Source organism: Exserohilum turcica, assembly GCF_000359705.1.
Source record: "Exserohilum turcica Et28A unplaced genomic scaffold SETTUscaffold_11, whole genome shotgun sequence".
NCBI lineage: Eukaryota > Fungi > Ascomycota > Dothideomycetes > Pleosporales > Pleosporaceae > Exserohilum > Exserohilum turcicum.
Window position 1 is genome coordinate 927,332 of NW_007359926.1, and position 22,266 is coordinate 949,597.

Genomic DNA, 22,266 nt, shown 5'->3' on the forward strand with positions numbered 1-22,266 from the left:
TGGAAGATCCAGAAATGGGCTCCGTACTGAAAGTTCTGGTTTGGCCGACGGGTTGTCAATGCTGTTGTCGCAATCCTACCGATGGGAGTGTGAATGACATCATCTGACGCTGGCGTTGGGGCGGTACTATTTCCATTAATAGCCATACAAGTGCAGAGCATTATTTACTCATTCATCTGAATGAATACGTTGTGGAGGCGCACAGTCATCCGTTATGATGGCATTGTATCCGAGGGAACCGGGCGAGGCTCCGACACGTCCGTTGCAGGCGCATATGGGAACAGCATGTCTGTAGGGGTTGACGAGAGCAAATCCATGTGGATGTTGAATGCAACGTAATGGTGGTGGGCCAAGAGTGGAGGTTCCAAGCATTCATTCCACGGTACGCGTTGATCCTTGCTCGCAGAAAGTCGGGCGAGGCACGCCGTGTAGCGTGGGCGTAGTCAACATGGCCGCGGTGTAGAAAAGAATGGAGAAAAGGTATGGAAGGGCGGCAGGCAGAGCAGAGGGCGAGGAAGGTGGGAAAAGAGGACGTTCCCTGTGACGGGAGGGGAGGGCCAGAGACAAGGGGAAGCGCCGGTGGGCGAGAGAAACGCCCAGGGCGGGCTGTGGGGCGACTCCTGTTGATCACGGGCTTGCTCCTTCACTCCAATCACAGAGCGGTTGGCGCAACCGTCTTATCCAACGATATCGATTGATCTGACCGCCTTCATTTCGGCTGCCCAAGAGCAGGGCGGGACAGGTGCTATCGGGCGGCTAATGCAGTGGGCTGCTGGCATGCAGCGCCAGAGGTGCTGCCATGTGCATTGGTGAGTTGGCAGTGGTGAAGGCGACTGGCAGGGGTGTGTAAGTAGTGTAGACGCGGGCGGCGATGGCGACAGGGCGCATGTGCATGTGTCGGGGTCGCTGGATTGCTGGCTGAATGCAGGCGGGCGGCACGTGCAAATAGATTACTTGGAGGCGGTCAGGCAGACAGGGCCGAAAACACGTCGCGGCCATGTCGCAGGCCAAGACTGGCGGCGATGGCGCATCAAGACGGCGGCCAGCCAGGCGTCGAGACGGGTAGTGCGAACCATGGCAGCTGGCGGAGGCGCGATGGCGAAGGAAGGGCTTGGGCTAGCCGTGTTGGGGGTGGGAGATGATGCCGAGATGAGGTGTCGAGGGAGACGGCAAAGCGTGGACCAGAAGGGGAGGGCAGACCAAGGCGCTAGTCCGGTTGCGTCGGCGCCCAAGGCTTAATTTCCACTCCCTTGGCAAGACATGGCCGTCGAGCGACTCGGGGCTCCCTCCATCCCTCGCTCGACTGCGCGTGCACACGACACCAGCCGCGCGCAGAGAACGGCTTGCGTCGCCCGCGGCACGACAATTATGCCATGCGCTGCCGGGGCGCTGGGACGGCGTTCACAGCACTGGCGTGCATCCACACCCACAGGTCCGTCGACGACGCAGCGCAAATTGTTTGCAAACACAGGAAATCCGCTGACGTGCCCTGCAGATTCTGCAACGCTGACACGGCTGTCGTCAGTGTTTCGGGGCAGCGATCTCGAGAAGAATGGAGACAGAGGCCCCGTGTCGCAGTGGAGAACCTGTGTTCAACGGGCAGCGCGATAAGCCAGCTTCCCCTGAGGATTCCCTGCTGCGATCGCCACTTGGGATGCGGCGGCCTTCGGGGCAGAGGCCCTCGCAGCAGACGTGCCTCTGCCACTGGCGAGCGGGCAGCGCGCGAGCGGACGTCGTTATGCCATCTTGGCCAGCCCCAGGCGCCCAGAATGGAGCGACAGCCGGCACGCCGACGCTGTTGGTTGAGCAGCCTCGTCAGACGGGCTCATTTGTGCAACACGAGAAGCCACCGCAGCTATCCAGAGCCGGCCTGCCTGTATTGTCCTAGCCCAAGGCACGCACGTCCGCCGACTGGCCAGGCGAGAGCCAGGGGGTTTTGCGGACCTGCATTAGCCCTGACATCCGCCAGGCCACCTGCAATGCCTAGATGCTTCCGCCCCTGTCGCCCGTTCTGTCTCCCCCCCCTCTCAGTGGCCATTTGCTTCCGTCCGCGCTACCGCGCTGGCAATCTCCCTCCGGTACATAAGACAAGAACGTGCTCCCTCCGCTGCTTTTCTTCTCCACTTCACAGCCAACCTTCGAGCTACAAGTCCTTTGACCTTCGAGTCGTCCATTCGTTGCACATCAACTAATACTCTCCTTAATAATACAAACTCAACAACTCTCTCACCAACCACCAACCACCACCACCACTTCACTTTTTACCTTTCAAGTTCTAATACCCAACAATCAAAATGCGTTACACTATCGCCTTCGCTGCTTTCGCCGGCCTGGCCGCCGCCGTTCCCCAGTACGGTGCCTACCCGGCTGAGACCCCCAGCAGCGCGCCTGCTCCCACCGAGTCCTGCTCTGAGACTCCCGCCTACCCGGCCATGACTCCCTCGCCCACTCCCGAGCACCCCGGCTACCCTGCTCAGCCTCCCAAGGAGAGCTCTCCTCCTTCTCCCGGCTACCCAGCTCAGCCCCCCAAGGAGAGCTACCCTGCTATGCCTCCTACTCCTCAGCAGAGCCACCCTGCTCAGCAGCCTCCTTCTCCCGGCTACCCTGCCCAGCCCCCCAAGGAGAGCCACCCTGCTATGCCTCCTTCCCCCGCGCAGAGCCACCCTGCCCAGCCTCCTTCTCCCCACAACCCCACGGTTCCTGAGGCTGCTACCAGCTCTTGCCTGAGCTCCACCACCATCACCATCACCGTCCCCTACCCCACCGGTACTGCCTCTCCTTCGCCATCCAAGCCCGTCGGCGGTGCTCCCTACCCATCCAAGCCCGTTGGTGGTGCTCCCTACCCCTCCGTCCCCGCTGGCACTGGCGCTCCCCCTGCCGGCACTGGATACCCCACCAAGACTGGTGGCTACGTCAAGCCTACTCTTCCTCCTCAGTTCTCTGGCTCTGCCAACTCGCTCAACGTCGGTGGCTTCGTTGCCGGTGTTGGTGCTTTCGCTGCTTTCTTCTTGTAAACGTCATCTTCAACTGAGCTTGCTTTCGGGTAGGCTATGACTTTACACGAGTGCGTTGCATAGAGGTTTGGTCTGCTCTTGCGGGTATATATCCTTGGTATCGGAAAGGGTAATTGTAATTAGTTGGGGACGATTTGATAGCAATCGAACTTGAAAACACGTTTCTTCCTTTTGTGACGCGCTTGGGACCTGCTCAACTGTATCTACCCAGTGTCATGTTTATCTACTTGAATTTACCTTTATCTTCTTACATTCCGAGTAAACCCTGCCTGTGTACGTTTCTATCGTCATTGCTATGGTTTGAGTACAGCGGGTGCTTGCTACGGTATGAATTTTTCCCCCTCTCAATCTGTGGCAGCACACCAGACAATGCGCGTCGTCACCATGTGAAACCACCGAAATAGCTTAGTATGAGGACCCCCCCGTCTACTATGGCTGCCTTCGGAATTAGGCTTCGAGGCCGATTTCACTTTGCAATCTACTGTGAGCCCACGACTTGTTGTCCGAAAGCTAAATGTCAAGCTACTCAAAACCCTGGTTTCACAAAGCCTATGTGGCGTTGGGAACAAAGTAATATGGATGAACAAAGTAATATGGATGCAGATCTCGACTCAAGTGCGACGTCTAGTTTCTGTCTACCAGCTGTCGCAGAGACTTATCGCATAGTCTGTAACGTGGCTGAGAGCGGTGCGCATGAGACAGCCGACTAGAGTCTCACGATCCCCCGCTTTTTACCATACTCTCTTCAGCATTAGCGCATTGTCTGAGTAGCATGTCTCCATTTTGGCCTGTCTTTTTGTTCTGTTGAGCGTGCGCACGGTATGTGACGTTTTGTGCGGTGCATGTATTGCAGCAACTTTCCACTCGCACTCGATGCTCAAGTGCCCAAGCACTCTGGACAATGATTCAGCACGACGCAAAAATAGACCTGGGCGGGTTCCATGCACGATACCGCCAGCCGCACAAGGCCACCTGGCCCTGGGGGGTCTCGGAATCCCGAGCATAAAATTTTACCCTGCGCAAGGTACAAAAAGAAACATGCCATAAGTACACAGCACAGCTTGTATCCTGCGGCTTTTCCAAATGGCCAAAAGCTGATAGCGTGGTATTTGGGTTCTTCGTATCGCTAGTCAAGCGTCCCAGATTCTAAAATAATTGTCTGCTCCAAAAAAAAATTTGGTCCTTCGATTCAGCTGTGGAATTGCAAAGTTCGGCGCCTTGTTTCACGATGCTGACGCCATAGCCATTGTCTGAGGCGCTTGCTTATCTCTGTCCTGATTTCGCATAATAGCAACATTAAGGACCGACAGACTTCTCGAGGGTAATAACATAGGTCCGGAGAAAGTCGCCTTTGAGATTACGTGCTTATTTATATGAGGGTCGTGATTCGAAGGTCCGGCAAGAATTCGGTCCACAGTTTGGTGCTATTGAAAATCCGTGCCAATAGCATCATCCGTGTCCTTTCTTACTCATATGTCATCAGGGCTTTCAACGGGTAAGAGAGCTTTCACAGGTAAGAGAGCTTTCACAGGTAAGAGAGCTTTCACAGGTAAGAGAGCTTTCACAGGTAAGAGAGCTTCCAACGGGTAAGAGGGGTAGGTGGTGATTACATATATGTTGGTTCATGAGATGCCCACTTACCAATGGCCTTGCGACACGGTTCAGGAATAACCCTCGTGACTACAGGGTAATTGCCCCGAGATCGTCATGACTGGGCGCGAACATCTATTACAAGTTGCTGATAGAATACCACCTTGTGGGTCCCCAGGTTAAGCCTTGAGTATACAATAAACGCTGCTTTCTTTCCTTTATGATGATACCGATTGCTGTGTCCTTGCGTAGGAAATGATTGTAAAGTATCCGCACCATCGGCCTTCCGACGGGACGAATAGCCCAAGACGAGTTATCCGACAAATGGAGAGAAAGAGAAATGTAGTTGGAAGCTATTATACCACGCAGTGCAACTGCTTCTCGTCTTTGGTTGTAGCCCACTATTGTTCATCTTCTTTCCGTGGAATGGCTATCCAAGGTCAGGTATGGTACGCGAACACAAAATTCCTGCTATCGATTCGTCAGTAGTTTCGAGGGAAGAATGGCTAGAACAAGGCCTCAAAATATGCAAACTATATAAACCAACGATCCTGTTTCTCTGAAACTCCACCTTGTCACCACAAAAACCAAAATGAAGTTTTTTATAATCATTCTTGCCCTAGTGGCTTCTATTCTCGCATTACCACAGAGCATATTTACGCCCATATGCCCGGCCAACTTCCTCCAGCCACATGGCAAACTGCCGGCAGGCCGCTCCGTCACCCCCGAAAACATCTTCCCCATCAGCTACAGGCGCCCACGCGAAGTCTTTCTCCCATCCAAGTGGGCGAAAATAACACAACACGACTTTTGCACCATTTTCAATTTCGAGATTGAAAACGTGCAAGCGCACAACAAAAACTGCCATCTGATCTTCAACTTCCCCCCGCGAAGACGAGATCGAAAATTATACACCATCGTCGGCTCCAGCAACTTCACGTTCAAAACTTACAATGTCCTCAACGCCTGGGCCATGCCGGGCAATACAACATGGGAAACACAACCGCTCTGGTCAAGCAAGCCGGCAGTCAACAAGAGATTGAGGCCCGGAAAGAGCTACATCATCCAGCAAGAACCATGTCGCATTCCGTTCAGTAAGGGACGGACGGTCCGGAGTGTGTTGATGTGTTCGGCAGACTCGACGTTTGAGTTTTTGGAGAGCAGTGAAATCTGTCCTTTAGGACTGTTTATGATTTTTACAGATGATTGAAATTGGAATGGAATGAAGGGTGCGTGGAGCAAGCGGTTGTATACTGTGTATTCAACCCAGTGGGCTCAATGTTCGTATATTTTCATACCCTAGTGTAGTATTGAATCCAATAACTCTCTCATTCTCCATGTACGTTTCGGTCTTGCGTCGCTTACCTCTATGGATTAATGTGGGTGCAGGGACACTAGAAATTAGTTTGCCTGTCGTTGTAAGTGATGAAATATTTCTTAGGAATTTCCTAGTGGATTAATCACGCCTTGAACGATTTGCGGGGCACGATGCATGCCTTTGTAGCCGACTGCCAACTTGAGTTTGGACTGATTACGGAGGGCGGCCTTTGCTCTACTTAACCTTTCCAACTACAAATCAATGCGCGCCATTCTTCATGTTCACGTATGCTGGTGTGAAGGTCGATCAACCTATCCCAAGTTTCGGGCATCGTTGCTATATTCACCGTGGATGAAAAAAACTTACGCACAATAAGTCATACTTAGTTGCTTTGAACATTAACACCTACTTTATCATCGCACACACCCAACCATGGTCAGCGAAAATCTCAAAACCGCATCTTGGTTCTTCTTCGACCTAGACGACACCCTGCACGAGTTCCGCAACGCATCTTCTGCCGCCGTTGACGCAGTCCTGCAGCTCGTCATCCAACAGCAAGCAACGCCAGAACGCGCTCCTGTCACGGTAACAGACCTAAAAGCAGCATATCTCAAGATTCTCAAGACGAGTACATCTTCCGCATTTACAGATGGAAAAACAAGCCACGAGTACCGTGCCGAGCGCTTTACACGTACCATGAATGCTCTTGGGCCTCACTCCTACGACGGAGCACATGGCGCAAATACTTGACATGTACGAAAAGACTTTGACTGCGCATTTGGTATTGAAGCCTGGCGTGGTATCACTCCTCGAGTCGCTCAAGCAACGGGGCAAATGCGTGGCCATCGTTACGGAAGGCCCTCAAGACGCCCAAGAACGTGCCGTAACTGCATTAGGATTAACACCGTACTTTGACCGCCTGATCACTACGAATGCGTTTGGTGTGGCAAAGGTCGATGGGTTGTTTGAAAGGGCATTGGAGGCTTTGCAAATCAAAGGCGGGGACGCGGTGATGGTTGGTGATAGCTGGGACCGAGATGTGGTGCCTGCAGGAAACGCAGGCATAGGGTGCGTGTGGTATGCGGAGAAAGAGGGGGAGAGAGAATTATTGGTCGATTTCAAAGGTAAAGGAGAAAGGAGAGTGGCTGTAGTAAATTCTTTAGGCAGGCTGCAGAGGATGATTGAAGGCGTATGATACGGAGAGAAAGCAAGTTGTGGCAGCGTAATTGGTTCATTTGAAATTGAGCTTGCCCTGCGTGATACTTGGGGACTAGGGAAATGCATGTAGTATACTACAAGTAGTTATGCTGGATCTTATTGCAATGGTGTATGCAGCGGACAAGTCATGTCCAATCGCTTGGGAAGCGCTGACGGGGTTTCTTCGACGCACATGCAGCTTATGTCGTACGAGCACATGCGCCACAATAACTCTTTACTATGCTCCTTTGAACCATATAAATCCAGACATGTAGATATAGTAAAGAATATCCAAGGACTAATCTGTTGCTCTACTGGTTTCACTCATTTGCCCGACTCAAGACCAGGTTACGACGCCAAAGTCCTGTCAGAATGCGTATATCCACCGCCACCTCTCTCAGCATCTTTGCTGCTGTCAATACAGCAGCGCGACTATCTCCCATGATTAACTACTGCACGGGAGACAAGAAGACTGTCGGGTACTGCGACACACTATCTTACATCGACACGACTGCAGCCGCTGCAAACCCACCCAGAGCGGATGATTGCCAGGACACCTGCCGGGGTATCTTGCAAGATGCCGGGGACTGGTCTGTAGATTTCCGAGGTACTACAACTTCATTCTGTGCACACCTACACCAAATCTTCTTTTTATCGTCTACGAAAACTTAGTTCTCCAATGAGAGAAAAGTTGTCTTTTGATTCACCAGTGGCCGTTAGTGCTAACGACAAGTTCGTACCAAGGCAAACCAGAAGGCTACCGCCAGCGTATGTATCAAGCAACTTGCGGCTTTGAAATGGGACCTATACCAAACACATCGCATGAGTTCCAGTTTGATATGGATAATCAGGATATCGTTGATATCATGGATGAAACGGTTAGGCGGTTTGCGCGATTGCATGGGGGGAGAGTGGCGGCTGAGGGAAGAGTAAAGTGTGGTGGACATGAAGCTATGTGGTACATTACGCGGGATGCCTTGTAAATATGTACAAAAATCAATTATCTAGCCTTGTATTAGCACAACTGAGGTAGTCTGTATGTAGAGCCGCAGGCGAGTGGGAGTCAAGTGCGCGAACGATGGGTAAAATATTCGCCTTTATATTCGCCTTTTGTCATGCCAATCACCACTGCCATTCGTCAACTCCGCTTTCCTATCGATGATGCTATTATCTATGGGTTGGGCTGTACAAATAGAAGTCCATTGCAGAGCGTGGAAATTGTAGCGGCAGTTCCAAGAGCGTCATAGGTGGGAGAGACCAAGGGCGGGGCCGTATCGATAGCTGAGTCACGCTAGTGGCGGGGGATTTGGCGTCGGAGGAGTCAACTCTGGAAAATCATTCCCCGCCACGGGCAACTCTCAGCAACACCAAAATGTCTATTGACTTCCCTCGCGAGGAAGAGCGCGTGCTCGCGCGATGGAAGGAAATCAATGCTTTTCTGAGGCAGGTTGAGCTGGTAAGTGGCGGCTAAATCCTGCGCTCTTTTCTCCTCTATCAGCCCGTCTTTCGTTCTTTAGTCTCCAAAGACTTCTGTTGCGTGACTGCTAGCGACTTTGTCCAAGATTTTCTCCCATGCTAACAATCTCACACAGTCCAAAGGCAAAGAACCATACACATTCTACGATGGCCCCCCGTTCGCGACCGGAATGCCCCACTACGGGCATCTTCTGGCGTCCACCATCAAGGACATTATACCGCGTTACTGGTCCATGAAGGGTCGCTATGTTGAGCGAAGATTTGGTTGGGATACCCACGGTGTTCCAATCGAGTACGAAATCGACAAGGAACTGGGCATGTCTGGACGTGATGCCGTGCGGGAAATTGGAATCGCCAAGTACAACGAAAAGTGCCGCGCAATTGTCATGAGATATGCGACCGAATGGAGAGCCACCATCGACCGTCTTGGACGCTGGATCGACTTTGACAACGACTACAAGACTATGGACACCAAATTCATGGAGTCCGAGTGGTGGGTCTTTAAGCGCCTGTTCGACAAGGGCGCCGTGTACCGTGGATACAAGGTCATGCCCTACAGTACAGCGTTGGCGACGCCTCTCAGCAACTTTGAGGCTTCTCAAAACTACAAGGACGTCCAAGACCCGGCAGTCGTTGTCACCTTCCCTCTAGTCAACGACCCAAACACGTGCTTGCTGGCATGGTAAGTGAATTTGCTCGTCACGCGGCTTGTCGATTTTCATGCGTTGCGAACTCCACAACTACGCCGGTATGCACTAATCTGATGTGAACAGGACTACCACCCCCTGGACACTCCCGTCAAACACCGGTCTCTGCGCACACCCCGATTTCGAATACATCAAGATCCTCGACGAAGCGTCCGGAAAACATTACATTCTCCTCGAATCCTTGTTGCGCACACTTTACAAGGACCCCAAGAAGGCCAAGTTCAAGATTGTCGAGAAGCTCAAGGGCAAGGACATGCTAGGCTGGAAATACGAGCCCCTCTTCGACTACCTGTACGATGAGTTCAAAGACTACGGCTTCAAGGTCTTGAACGATACCTACGTTACGGCTGACAGCGGTGTGGGTATCGTTCACCAGGCTCCCGCATACGGAGAGGACGATTACCGCGTCGCTCTCGCACACGGTGTCATCTCCGACACCCGCACACCTCCAAATCCAGTCGACGACCAAGGCTGCTTCACTGCAGTTGTGAAGGACTTTGAGGGTCAACACGTCAAGGCAGCAGACAAGGGTATCATCAAACACCTGAAAGGAACTGGACGCTTGATCGTGGATTCACAGCTTCTCCATAGCTACCCGTTCTGTTGGCGGTCCGACACTCCCTTGATCTACCGAACTGTTCCCTCATGGTTTATCAAGATCCAGGACATTGTCCCACAAATGCTCGAGAACATTGCAGGCTCACACTGGGTTCCTTCATTTGTCAAAGAGAAGCGATTCGCAAACTGGATATCCAACTCGCCTGATTGGGCAGTGTCAAGAAACCGTTTCTGGGGAACTCCACTCCCAATCTGGGTCAGCGATGACGGAAAAGAGGTCGTGTGCATCGGCAGCGTAGAGGAGCTGAAGAAACTCAGCGGATACGAGGGAGAGCTTACTGACATTCACCGTGACAAGATCGACCACATTACCATTCCCAGCAAAGAGGGCAGGGGTGTGCTGAAGAGAACAAACGAAGTTTTCGATTGTTGGTTCGAGTCTGGTTCTATGCCCTACGCAAGCGCACACTACCCGTTCGAGAACGTGGAGCAGTTCGAGAAGTCTTTCCCCGGAGACTTCATTGCGGAGGGTCTCGACCAAACCCGTGGTTGGTTCTACACACTCACAGTTCTGGGCACACATCTGTTCGGAAAACTGCCATTCAAGAACTGTGTTGTTAACGGCATCGTCCTCGCGGAGGATGGCAAGAAGATGTCGAAACGTCTTAAGAACTACCCGGATCCCTCTCTCATCATGCACAACTACGGTTCCGATGCTCTGCGATTGTATCTCATCAACTCGCCTGTTGTTCGTGCCGAGACGCTTCGGTTCAAGGAGGCGGGTGTCAAAGAAATCGTTTCCAAGGTCTTGCTACCCCTGTGGAACAGCTATCAGTTCTTTGAGCAACAGGTATCGCTGCTGAAGAAGGTCGCTGATCTGGACTTTGTATTCGACCCCGAGGCCGAGAAGACAAACACAAACGTTCTGGATCGGTGGATCTTGGCATCTTGCCAATCGCTATTGAAGTTTGTGAATGAGGAGATGGCCGCGTACAGACTGTATACCGTGGTTCCGCGGTTGCTCGAGCTTATCGACAACACGACCAATTGGTACATTCGATTCAACCGCCGCCGACTAAAGGGTGAATACGGTCTCGAGGACACGAAGCACGCTCTCAACACACTGTTCGAAGTCCTTTACACACTTTGCCGTGGACTTGCACCTTTTACGCCATTCATCACTGATAACATCTACCTCCGATTGCTGCCACACATCCCCAAGGAACTGCATGCCGAGGATAACCGAAGTGTACACTTCCTTCCTTTCCCAGAAGTCCGTGAGGAGCTGTTCGACGAAGCCGTTGAGCGCCAGGTGAAGCGCATGCAGTCAGTCATTGAGCTTGGTCGTATCTGCCGAGACCGCGCCAACAAGGGTCTAAAGATCCCGCTCAAGACGCTGGTAGTCATTCACCCAGAGCAACAATATCTGGATGATATCAAATCGCTAGAGAACTACATCCTAGAGGAGCTGAACGTGCGAGACATTGTGCTGTCAAGCGACGAGGAGAAGTACAACGTGCAATACTCTGCGTCCGCAGACTTTTCTGTTCTGGGTAAGAAGCTCAAGAAAGACGCCGTCAAGGTCAAGAAGGCACTGCCGAGTCTCAAGAGTCAAGAAATCAAGGATTACTTGAAGAGCGGCTCGATTGTGGTTGACGGCATCAAGCTCGAGGCCGAGGATTTGATGGTCAAGCGTGGTCTTGCACAGGACTCTGGCAACAAGGACCAGGAGTTCAACACTGACAACGATGTTCTCATCATTCTTGACGTCGCTTCGTACCCTGAGCTTGAGCAAGAAGGTCTTGCGCGAGAAGTTATCCGTCGCGTACAAGACTTGCGGAAGAAGGCTGGGCTGGTGCCTACTGACGACGTGGGCATGGAGTACCGCGTCTTGAGCGATCCGGAAGGAGTTGGTCTGGAGAAGGCGTTTGAGAACCAAGGACCGCTGTTTGAAAAGGCTCTACGAAGGAACGTTGACAAGCACGTCATCACTGAGCTTGACGGCAAGATACCCGAGAACAGCAACGAAAAGGTCATTGCAGAGGAAGAGCAGGAGCTTCATAAAGCAACATTCCTTTTGCGTTTGGTTAAGCTATGAGGCACATGCAGCACCGTTACGCTCCTAGCCAATGGCTTTGTGGACCGTTGGGGTGCCCGATAAAGTCTTTGATGCAGTGATCACGCAATGTGAATAGATGAAATGATAAAAATATATTTCCAACCAAATACCACAAAGAACCTGAAACTTCGCACGCGGACAAAGAGATGGTCCGCGCCATGGCTACTACCGCTGCTTATACGCCTTCTGATCCAAGCATTAGCAATGTGTAAATGACCCCGCGATTAGAGATGGCTCTACCAGGTAGCATTCTTTAAGCTTCATAAACTCATTGACACACATGTCTTTGTGCACATTGCCGTAGTCTGCAAAAATGCACTTGCCGTATACTGAGCTCTGGTGGTGCAAGTTAGAAACTGGTTCAAAGTGTGATGTGCAAAAGTTTGGGAGGCGGGCAAGGGACTAAGTGGCGTGCGTACTTCTTTTGAACATTTTGCAGCTGCGGTGGCAAGCTTATCGATGGGACGAGTTCGACCTGGCATTTTGGCGCAAATTTTAGACGACTATCCAAGGCCTAAATTTGGAACGGATGCAAGCGTGTGGAATGTTTTGAGCATGTGGCGGTTGACGTTGATGAGGTCAATGTCAGGGTCCACCAGACTAAGTCTTGGCGCTGTCGCTGTAAGAACGGGCGGCCAACCACCCGCGTAACCAAGCGCGTTGCTCTCACGCAAGCGGGCGCAACGGGTCCCCGTCACCCATCCATCGATACATCCTATAATGCTTAATAGTTGCGCGCGAGCCTCATCTTCACTGCGACTGCACCGCATGCCGCCTTCTCGCCGCTCACACTCTTCCCGAGCCCAGCAGCTACTTCCATGTTGTCGCGAACGCGCCGGAGACGACCGAGTCGCGTGCACGAATGCTACCCTCCATGAGACAAAATGGACGTGACCCGAAGGACCTGACTAGGGATGACTTACCCAATGAAGGTACTGCTGGCTTCTTTCATCCTGCTGCTGCTGTCCCTGTGCTAATGTTCTCGCAGTCGTCGAAACCCTATATGATATTATATACAAGGCGAACCAGTCGCAGGACAAGACTTCGCGCGCCATCTTCGATGCATGCGACAAACACGTCGAGGACCACCATCTAGAGCCCAAGGACAGCGCCATCCTCTATCGCTTTTTGGCCCGTCTACAACATCATGAGCGAGAGGGGGAAGACTTCTTGACGCGCTTCCAGCGCGTGCTCAGGGATTATTTTGAGATTACCGTGGGATGGGGTGAGGACGCCGAGGATGCCGAACCTGCAGTTGACCCAGATGCGACGCGTAGAGAGGCACAGCCAAGCCTAGGCCGGTATACAAGGACAGGCAGCTTCGACTCGTTCCTCGACGGGACCGCCGACAAGGTTGCTGGGACCGACCACGGTGACCTTGCTGTGCGCCCGGCTAGAGCACCGCAACAAGGCGCCCCGGACGACCACGGTAATAACTCGAACAGGCGTCGGGCCACATCCGACACAGAAGCGCATTCCTATCATCAAGCAGGACTTCCCATACGCCATAGGATCAATGGCATTGCGCCTCGACGCGCGACCTCTGGACCACAGCAACCAGCTCATAAGCGCAGCGCTTCCGTCTCTAGCCGCGGCAGTCTGCAGATAAGAAGAGGCGGACAACCGGCGCCGTACAAGGCCGGTATCGACGATGCAGACGACGACAGTTTCACCGACCACACCGCCAGCCTCGATCTTGCCAAAGTCCAAATACCAGGTGTGAATGCGCCCATACCCGATGGGCCTTACCAACCACTCCAGCAACCGCAGCAGCAAAGGCCATATGTTTTCGAACCATTTCGACCCTCCGATACGCGACTGATGGATGATGCTGAAACCTTTGAACAACAACGGCTTCATCGACTAACCAGAGAATGCATATGGAGGTGGCGCCGTCGGGCGCAAGACCGCATAATCATGCGAGAAGACATGGAGCGGGCAGCTGTTGAGTTTGAGCGCCGCATTCTGCTCAAAGCCTCCCTTTTGCAACTGCGCGACACTGCGCTTGTCAGGCGATCCAGCCGAGAGACGAACCGCTTTTTTGATCGGTTAGAAACCAGAGCAGAGAAGGCTCGTAACCTGTTTCTGCTCACCAAAGCCTTCACACACTGGGCGAAATGTGCCGAAGACGAGGTCCAGCGCACCTCAGTTGCGCGGCGCCATATCTTGCGCACGCGGTTTTTCAATGGCTGGCGCGAGATTACTGCAGTTAATGAGCTAAAAATCCAGCATTTTGCTCTGGCAAAGTTCCTCTCCAAATGGCGCACACGTACCGCAGCGATACGTGACGCTGAGCAATTTGCGGTTTCGCACTACGAAGACAAGATTGTAAGGCACACGTGGGATGCTTTGAACATGGAGTATCTTAACAGGGGTGCTTCAAATTGGCATGATAAACGGACCGCAAGGACTACACTGCAAAAGTGGCGGGAGATAGTGGAAATCATGAGAGAGCGGGGTGTATGGGCTACTGACAGACGAGACGGGATGCTATTGCGAAAGACATTCCAAACATGGCAGCAGAAGTCTGAGGCCGCCCAAACCCTCCAATCTCAAGCAGACGAGTTCCGACGCACCAGCCTACTTCGAACGGCGTTGCATACGCTGCAGAAACAAGCGCAACTCCAACCGCAATTCCGTCAATTCCAGACACGCGTCAACAACCGTTTGCTGGTTTCCGTTTTCCAGGAATGGCGTAGAGGCGCTCAATTATCACGCCGCGCCCGTAACGTCGATCGCCTGCGACTTTTGCGTAACACGTACACTGCCTGGAACGATAGACTGCGCATCAAGGCGCTTGAAGAGCGTATCAATGACCGCCTCATCATCGAATGTTTGTACAAGTGGACTCTGGCATCTAGAGTATCTTTGTTCCAACGTGTTCATGACCGACAGCTCAAGGAGTCGACCTTCTTATCCTGGGTCACAAAGACGAACCAGCGTGCCAACACCCTCGATGCAGCCGAAAGGCGGTTCGCCCAATTTAAGCGTGCGCAGCTGTTGCGCACATGTTTACGAAAGATGGAAGCCATCACTGCGGAGAGAAGAGCTGAGCAGTTTGCGATACTAGCAGAGTATCAGCAAAAGCTGAAAGAACGCACCTTTGACAAGCTCAAGGAGCGGCAAGCGCATTTTCAGCAGCTGAATCAATGGTCGGCAGATGCCCGCTTTTACGTTCTTTGCAAACATACTTTAAAGACCTGGAGCGAAGCCACGCAGCTTGCGCGCCGCAACCGCCGACGCGAGACGTACTCCCAAGTCCGTAGAACGGTCAAGACAAATCTTGTGCGAAGGGTGTTTGGGCATTGGCGGGACAAGTCGGCCCATATTGCGGAGTTGAACCAAAGAGCAAACGGCATTCAACACAACCGCACAATGCAAGCCAGTGCAGCAATTCTGCATCAATGGCACGATCGCACGCTTGTTCTCCGTCAGCAGGATGCTCAGGCAGTCAATCTCCACGCCTTCAAGATCTCTTCTACGTATCTGAACATATGGTCCCAGCGCTTGGATGATATTCGCATACTAGAGGGCCAAGCCATTGCTCTTCGGCAAGAAAGCACTGAGATTGCCGCTGCAGGCGCCCTCAAGAAGATGGGGTGGCGTCTTTGGAATTTCAAGAGACAAGAAGATAATGCGAGAGCTCTGTTCAAACGCAACTTTGAAAAGCATACCAGGGCTATGGTTCGCTTTTGGGTGGAGCGAGCTGCGGAGCGATCCGCTCAACGGTCTGCAAGTCCTACGCCTAACCGTAGGTCGAGAGGACGGAGAACGAATGATGACAATGAAGGCGGTGGTGATCTGACCAATATTGAGAGCAAAACCCAAAATGGACAGAGAGGGTTGGGGCCGGTTGACGAAGCGCAACGTCTGGAAGCCTGGACAGCTTTCGACGGGGATGCTTTGGGTCTGAACAACGACCTTGATCTTGACCTCTCGCTTTCCCTCACACCAGAGCGGCCTCCGCGACAGCCAGTTTTCACACCTAATCCATATGCCCAGGCCCCAACGCCATCTTCGGCGCGTCCACTGGGCTCCATCCTCCGCCGCACAAACACATATTCACAGCCAGATCCTGTCCTCCGCCCTCCGCCCACGACCATCGTTGAAGACGACGAGTCTGAGCTAGACTTCGGAGACGGCGCCCAGTCAACCTTTTGGACAGGAACGCCCATGCCACCCACAGCAAGCAAGCCCGGATACCTGAAAACGCCATCAAAACGCAGTGTAGCACGTGCCAAACACCCCGAGCTTCCCGCTAGTCCCGAGAAGCAGCGTGTTCTCAGTCCCATACGCCGGCCCCTAGGATCCGTCCTTGAGCGAGAAAGGAGTACCCCACGGATAGGCAGCATGAGTGCGCCGCCCGTGCGAAGCTCAGCACCCGGTGCCTTTGGCGATGTGGGCGGCGTGACAAGTTTTGAGCGGAGGCTGAGAGAAGGTGGATTTGGAGGAAGTGTTGCTATTGGTAGTAGTGCGAGGAATAGAGGACGAGCGAGAGGCGGTGTTGGTGCTGGTGTTGGTCGACCGAGAGTGGAATTTGGAGATGTCAGTCAAATGGGTTGATGCTTTTCTTTCCCCTTCCGTTCCCTTTTATTCAGCTCTCTTTGGATACTACCGAGGGCGATGACGATGAAGCATTGTTGGTGACGCGTAGTCTTGTTGATGCTTCTATCTGCAGGTTGCATTGCGCGTGGCGTCTGGTTAGCACTTGTATACGGACTTGATGTGTGTCAGGATACCCCCCACCATTTTTTTAGTTTCCTTTTGAAAAAGCTAGGCAGTATAGTCTACATGATGGTATATATATCGTATGATTTGGATCGCAGCATGTTTTGGATGATGGCCTTGTGCTTGTACATTTAACACAGGATAAGTGAAGGTCTCGGTGGCATTTGGCGAGAGATATACGACATGATATTAACAGACTTCCTCACGTCAGGCTTTACATAGTACGTTAGTGACATGAGAATGTACGTGTGACACTGACCAGCATCAGGGCGAAAACCAGTTCGTTGGCTTTTGGTGTTGACGTCTGGTGTCGACTTATGCTAGTGTTAACTCATGCTGGTGTCAGCTTATGTCAAGCTTTCGCCGTCAAGCCTGTAGTGTTGGCTTCTGATGTCGAACTTTTGGTGTCAAGCTTTTGCTATGCTGTTAACTCCTGGTATCGACTCGTGCTGTCAACCCGCCAACTCTTGCCGTCACAGCCTCTTTTAGTCTAGCGTCTCGCTTCGCCCGCCTCGCCAACCCAGAACCAAAGAGCCTCGCAAAAGCAGCGTGCATATCCCAACAACCTACACCTCAGACTACGATTCAAGAGCGTCATTCAATTTCGCAACCACCCGATCTCCAGAGCTTTAGCACTAAACGTGGAAATCTTGTTCTCTACTCCTTCAAATCTGTCTGATCTTAGCCTGAATTTTCTGCTTTGCCACTAGTCATTTCTTCAACTCTCCTCGCTCTCAGCTTCCTTTTCGTCCGTGTCTGCTTCGCATACATGCCATGCCGGCCCATTCCTACAATGGATGTTAGGGGGGACGATCTTCCTTTTTTTCCCTTGATTTTTTGCCAACAACGTGATCAACCCATGCGCTGGATACTTCCACTATTCGGGAATAACTTCGGCGCCAGCTCCTCCGCAATCTGCACGACGAACACACCATCGACCCCACTTTAGATGGGGTAGCCCAGCGCGGGGAAAGGAGTGGCGTTTCGAAAGCCGCAGGGTATATAGATAGTAGTGCTTGGGTGTCACGAGCGTTCACGGCTGCCAGTTTCTTGCTTCGGTCAATATGTATCACTACGCCAACTTGCAGATGCAAAGGGCCTTTCTGTTGTTGCTGCTGCTGCCCCTAGCACGCATCGCTGCGACTTCATCAGATGCGTTCCGTGAACGATGTCTTGCGTTCCAGCCGCAAGAATATTCGGAAAACGCTACGCTGAATGTGCTTCAGCATGTTGCTGCGGGCACGAATCTGACGTTTCCGGATAACGATGCGAGCTGCAATCGGGCGAGCCAGGTTGTTTCGGTGGACCTGTGTCGCATAGCGCTTGAGATTACCACTTCACCGACTTCGAAGATAACGTTTGAAGCGTGGTTGCCAGAGGACTGGTCTGGCCGGTTCCTTGCAACAGGCAACGGAGGCGTTGATGGATGTACGTGAGTTCGTAAGTTGATTGTGTGGAAACACACTTCGACCTGGTCCGCGATGAAGAAGTGATACGACGATCCTGATGATTGAGGAATTAAACAAAAAAAAAACAGGTATCAAGTACGAAGACATTGCATACGGAGCTCAGAATGGGTTTGCCACTGTTGGCACCAACAACGGCCATAACGGCACGACGGGCAAGCCGTTTCTAAATAACGCTGAGACGGTGGTTGATTTTGCATGGCGATCGTAAGTCACACACACATGTTTCCTTGTATATCACCACCTCTCCTTCTTCTTCTCCAAGAACAAAACAGCACTCGCATCTCCCACCAGAAAGCAAGTAGCAGAAAAGTAAACGAACTAACTCTCCTCCCACCTCCCAGCCTCCACACGAGCGTCGAAACCGGCAAAACCCCAACCACCAATTTCTACCACCAACCGCACCGCAAATCCTACTACATGGGCTGTTCCCTCGGCGGGCGCCAAGGCATAAAATCCGCATCCAGGTTCCCCGCAGACTTTGACGGCATCCTGGCGGGCGCCCCAGCTGTGAATTTCAACGCGCTAGTCGCATGGCGCGCGCGCTTCTTCACCATTACAGGACCGCCCAGCAGCCCCGACTTCATCCCGCCAACGGCATGGCAGACGTGGATCCACGATGAAATCCTGCGCCAATGCGACTTGCTTGATAAAGTGCAAGATGGGGTTATCGAGGACCCCTCGCTATGCAACTTTGATCCGTGGCCACTCCACTGCAGCAACACTTCCACACAGACACAGCCGGAAAAATGCCTAAATACAAACCAAATCCACCAGCTCCTCGCCATATTCAGTCCCTACACGTATCCGTCTGGCGCCCCCATCTACCCCGCCATGCAACCCGGCAGCGAGATCCGCGCCGTCGACCGCATCTATGCCGGCGCGCCGTTCCCCGCAAGCGCAGACTGGTTCAAGTACGTGGTGCACGGCAATCCCGCCTGGGATCCCGCCACATACAGCTACGCAGATGCGCACGCGGCCGAGCGCCTCAATCCAGCCGGCATGCGCACGTATCCCGCAGCGCTACCGGCGTTTGAAAGGCGAGGCGGCAAGGCGCTCGTGTACCACGGACAGCAGGATAACCAGATTTCGGCCTTTAGCACGAATGCGTTTTACGAGCATCTACGGGGTGCGAGAAGGAGAACGTACGCGGATATGCAGCGCTGGGTCCGTCTCTTCAGGATCTCGGGCATGTTTCATTGCTCCGGGGGGCCAGGGGCGTGGGTCCTGGGACAGGGCGGGAATGCAGCGCAACAGGGAGTCCCGTTTGAGGCGCCGTATAATCTTCTTGCTGCGTTGGTGCGGTGGGTTGAGCATGGCGTGGCGCCAGAGTATGTGGAAGGGACAAAGTTTGTGAATGATTCCGTCGAGGCGGGCGTGGATTTTACGCGCAGACACTGCATGTATCCGGCGAGGAACACGTATGTCGGGGGCGATTATAAGAAGCCTGAGAGTTGGGAGTGTAGGTAGTAGTGGGTTGTGATGGGGGATCGACTGGGATATATTGGAGAGCATACTTTACTGCGTTGTGAATCCGTGACGTTCGCATGTCGAAATCACTCATAGAAAAATGGTAAAGACCCCTTTTTGATACATCACCTTGACCAAATTCCAACTCGAACTCATCACTCAGGTAGGAACACGTTCATGGCAAGAGTAGCGACCATCTCGTTATTTGATTTTGTCTACTGCCTGGGTATTTCCCACATGAGCAGGTATGCTACGCCTTACAAAAAGACCTCAAGATTGAACTCGACTGTGCTGACGGGGTATCTACTCGTTGTTAGGACAATACTTGAATCGAGTACCTCAGAACTTACGGCAGCTCAAACTTTTGCAGCACACTAGGGTGCAGAATGCCAAAGACGCCAATGGTGTGGTTCTTACCACCCAGATTGAGCTTAATGGCTGCTGCATGGCCAGCAAGGAAAGTAGGGTCTAGATAGGTCAGCCTAAATTCAAATCGTAACCCTGGACCGGCACTTACCATCCACCTCTTCAATCCAGTAGCCCTGGAGCTGCTCGTTCTTCAAACCGTCTTCCCGCGTCAAGAAAGCAGATCGAAGCATGAGCATGAGCCTGTCCAGCAGACCGTGCACCTGTTCGAAACCGCTCGTCTTGCCCATGTACGCCGCTGCAAAGTGTCGCTCGTTCCTGCTCTTCCTCTCCTGCTCCAAGTCGACAAGACCAACATCGCTGACCTCGAAGATCTTCATTGGGACCGAGTGATGCTTGTTGGAGTTGATAGTCTTCAGAAGACCGGGCAACAGCGACGTCCGCACGAGCTGGTACTCGGCTGTCTTGGGGTTTGCGAGCTTCACTGCCGTCTTTCCATCATCTTTCCGGTTCAGCCACTCAAAGTTCTCCTCGTGTGAGCAGAGAATGAGAGGCAGAACCTCTGTCCACCCCGCACTGGCCGATTCTATCCGTACAATATCACCGAGCTTGTTGATGGGCAATGGTGCTGAAACGGCGGCCGTCTTGTTCGGGTATACTCTCGGGAGCTTGTTGAAACCATATGCGATGGCGTAATCCTCCATGATGTCGGCCTGGTGCAGAATGTCCGCTCGGGTGATTGGGACTGAAACATCAAGCATGTTCTTGTCAGATTTTGAAGGTGAAACGTCGTGGCCCATTCGCGACAATAGCTTGCAGATTTCTTCGGGCGATAGGTCCAAGCCAGTGACCTGGTTCAGGTAGTCAACCTCGGCCTGCATCTCCCTCGGCGACAGGTCTGGCGATTCTCGTGACTCGCCGTTGTGTGGTGAATTAATCTTGATGGCTTCTATCGATTCGGCGTATCCGGCGAACATGGCTACGAGCATGTGGTTGACAATCTCGACCTTGGTCTTGTCGGTTGCAGTAATTTCGATGAGCACGTTCTTTGTGTCCAAGGTGATCTTGCTGTGGTTGCCGTTGATAATGGGAGGTAGTGAGAGAACGGTTCGATTTGAGTCGTAAATGACTGGGTATACGGGCGAGTCGCGAATGATGTGCAGGAAACGTCCGAGATGCTTGTCTTTCTGGTTGATGTCAGAGACAATGTTTACAGAGTTGATTGAGAGACTTACTTCATAGAAGTCCATGAGCTCCTTGCCATTCATTTCCTTTTCCTGATTCAAGGGGACGAACTTGATCTGCTCTGGTGGTAGCGCCTCGTATGAAAAGGGGCCCTTGATTGCTGCCTTGCATTAGCCGCTGTATGCTATGCCATATTTGTGTAACATACTGTCGAGGTCATGGGTTCCTATCGATACAAGCGTCCGCTGGCGCGCCAAATTCGCATGTAGCTTGTCTTGCAGGGCGATGAAGGAGTCGTAGCGTTCTTTGGCAAAGGTAATACCGCGTAGGATGACACCTGAACAGAGCTCTCGTATTTGCTTGGTCTATGCAAGTTTAGCTTGGATGTTTCTCGGTATGTAGCCATGAGTCCTAGGACCCTAGGTCCAACATACCTCAGGCTTGATATCCAGAACCTCCAACTCTCCGCTCTTGGGCGGCGCCAAACTCCACTTGGGCAGCTTTTGTTGTTCCAAGAAGACTTTCAAGTTCATCGCAATACCCTCAAAGCACAGCATGTCGTAACGGTTGGCCGGTATCTCAATCTTGAGCTGTGGTGGTTGCGCCAGGTCTTCGGGCTTTGTACTTTCGCTCGTGTCCTCGTCCAACTCGATGCCGAACTCGAAACATAGCTCGTCAAACTCTTGCGTCGTATACGTCCGGCCTAGCTCCTTGAAGAGAGCGGCCTTGTCGACAGCAATAGTCGGCATGGTGGGCGGCTTCAAAGGCGGTCTTGTGTGGATGGAGGGGTAGTTGGAGGGGTAGACGGGCGCGCGCGGAGCGACTCGTGGATATTGTGAAGAGCCGGCTGCTCGCAGAGGTTTCGCGGTGGTTGTCTGGCGAGAATGCGTGCAAACAAGACTTTGGGGGGGGGGGGGGTTCTGTGAAGCGCCCAATTGCCTTTGCAGCGGTTGCGGCGTAAATTATTTGGTATGACTCCAAGCGTCGAGGGCAGCTGTCGGAGGGGCGTCGGACCGGATGTGGCGCTAATCTCGATTGGGTCTGCGCCCTGGAGGCTACCAACTTGACGCAA

At 52.7% G+C, this 22,266-nt stretch overlaps 9 protein-coding genes across 9 annotated transcripts; 7 read left to right on the forward strand and 2 right to left on the reverse strand.

The window, feature by feature from the left end:
* Positions 1-2,163: 2,163 nt before the first annotated feature.
* Positions 2,164-3,352, forward strand: SETTUDRAFT_167165 (uncharacterized protein). The gene has a single exon (XM_008023940.1). It carries the CDS (start codon positions 2,295-2,297, stop codon positions 3,012-3,014), a length of 720 nt encoding a protein of 239 aa, XP_008022131.1. The 5' UTR covers positions 2,164-2,294; the 3' UTR covers positions 3,015-3,352.
* A 1,844-nt stretch (positions 3,353-5,196) lies between these two features.
* SETTUDRAFT_102710 (uncharacterized protein) lies at positions 5,197-5,814 on the forward strand (the record flags this gene model as incomplete). Its single annotated transcript, XM_008023941.1, has 1 exon — positions 5,197-5,814. One exon carries the CDS (start codon positions 5,197-5,199, stop codon positions 5,812-5,814), a length of 618 nt encoding a protein of 205 aa, XP_008022132.1.
* Positions 5,815-6,354: 540 nt separating this feature from the next.
* Positions 6,355-7,293, forward strand: SETTUDRAFT_158854 (uncharacterized protein; the record flags this gene model as incomplete). Its single annotated transcript, XM_008023942.1, has 3 exons — positions 6,355-6,507; positions 6,653-7,033; positions 7,258-7,293. 3 exons carry the CDS (start codon positions 6,355-6,357, stop codon positions 7,291-7,293), a joined length of 570 nt encoding a protein of 189 aa, XP_008022133.1.
* Positions 7,294-7,560: 267 nt separating this feature from the next.
* SETTUDRAFT_158855 (uncharacterized protein) lies at positions 7,561-8,102 on the forward strand (the record flags this gene model as incomplete). Its single annotated transcript, XM_008023943.1, has 2 exons — positions 7,561-7,726; positions 7,864-8,102. The coding sequence occupies 2 exons, from the start codon at positions 7,561-7,563 to the stop codon at positions 8,100-8,102; spliced, it is 405 nt and encodes a 134-aa protein (XP_008022134.1).
* Positions 8,103-8,542: 440 nt separating this feature from the next.
* Positions 8,543-12,080, forward strand: SETTUDRAFT_167166 (uncharacterized protein). Its single transcript, XM_008023944.1, has 3 exons — positions 8,543-8,575; positions 8,712-9,277; positions 9,369-12,080. Exons 2-3 carry the CDS (start codon positions 8,766-8,768, stop codon positions 11,956-11,958), a joined length of 3,102 nt encoding a protein of 1,033 aa, XP_008022135.1. The 5' UTR covers positions 8,543-8,575; positions 8,712-8,765; the 3' UTR covers positions 11,959-12,080.
* A 130-nt stretch (positions 12,081-12,210) lies between these two features.
* Positions 12,211-12,461, reverse strand: SETTUDRAFT_61625 (uncharacterized protein; the record flags this gene model as incomplete). Its single annotated transcript, XM_008023749.1, has 2 exons — positions 12,211-12,315; positions 12,399-12,461. Coding segments are annotated over 2 exons (168 nt in total), but the record flags the coding sequence as incomplete, so codon positions are not given.
* A 288-nt stretch (positions 12,462-12,749) lies between these two features.
* SETTUDRAFT_145923 (uncharacterized protein) lies at positions 12,750-16,723 on the forward strand. The gene is made up of 2 exons (XM_008023945.1): positions 12,750-12,911; positions 12,968-16,723. The coding sequence occupies exons 1-2, from the start codon at positions 12,842-12,844 to the stop codon at positions 16,540-16,542; spliced, it is 3,645 nt and encodes a 1,214-aa protein (XP_008022136.1). The 5' UTR covers positions 12,750-12,841; the 3' UTR covers positions 16,543-16,723.
* A 1,072-nt stretch (positions 16,724-17,795) lies between these two features.
* On the forward strand, positions 17,796-19,643 carry SETTUDRAFT_103261 (uncharacterized protein; the record flags this gene model as incomplete). Its single annotated transcript, XM_008023946.1, has 3 exons — positions 17,796-18,135; positions 18,245-18,380; positions 18,518-19,643. The coding sequence occupies 3 exons, from the start codon at positions 17,796-17,798 to the stop codon at positions 19,641-19,643; spliced, it is 1,602 nt and encodes a 533-aa protein (XP_008022137.1).
* A 180-nt stretch (positions 19,644-19,823) lies between these two features.
* On the reverse strand, positions 19,824-22,080 carry SETTUDRAFT_175346 (uncharacterized protein). Its single transcript, XM_008023947.1, has 6 exons — positions 21,629-22,080; positions 21,403-21,559; positions 21,245-21,354; positions 20,161-21,196; positions 19,994-20,111; positions 19,824-19,946 (listed from the first exon to the last, which is right to left on the reverse strand). Exons 1-6 carry the CDS (start codon positions 21,941-21,943, stop codon positions 19,901-19,903), a joined length of 1,782 nt encoding a protein of 593 aa, XP_008022138.1. The 5' UTR covers positions 21,944-22,080; the 3' UTR covers positions 19,824-19,900.
* Between the last annotated feature and the right edge of the window lie 186 nt (positions 22,081-22,266).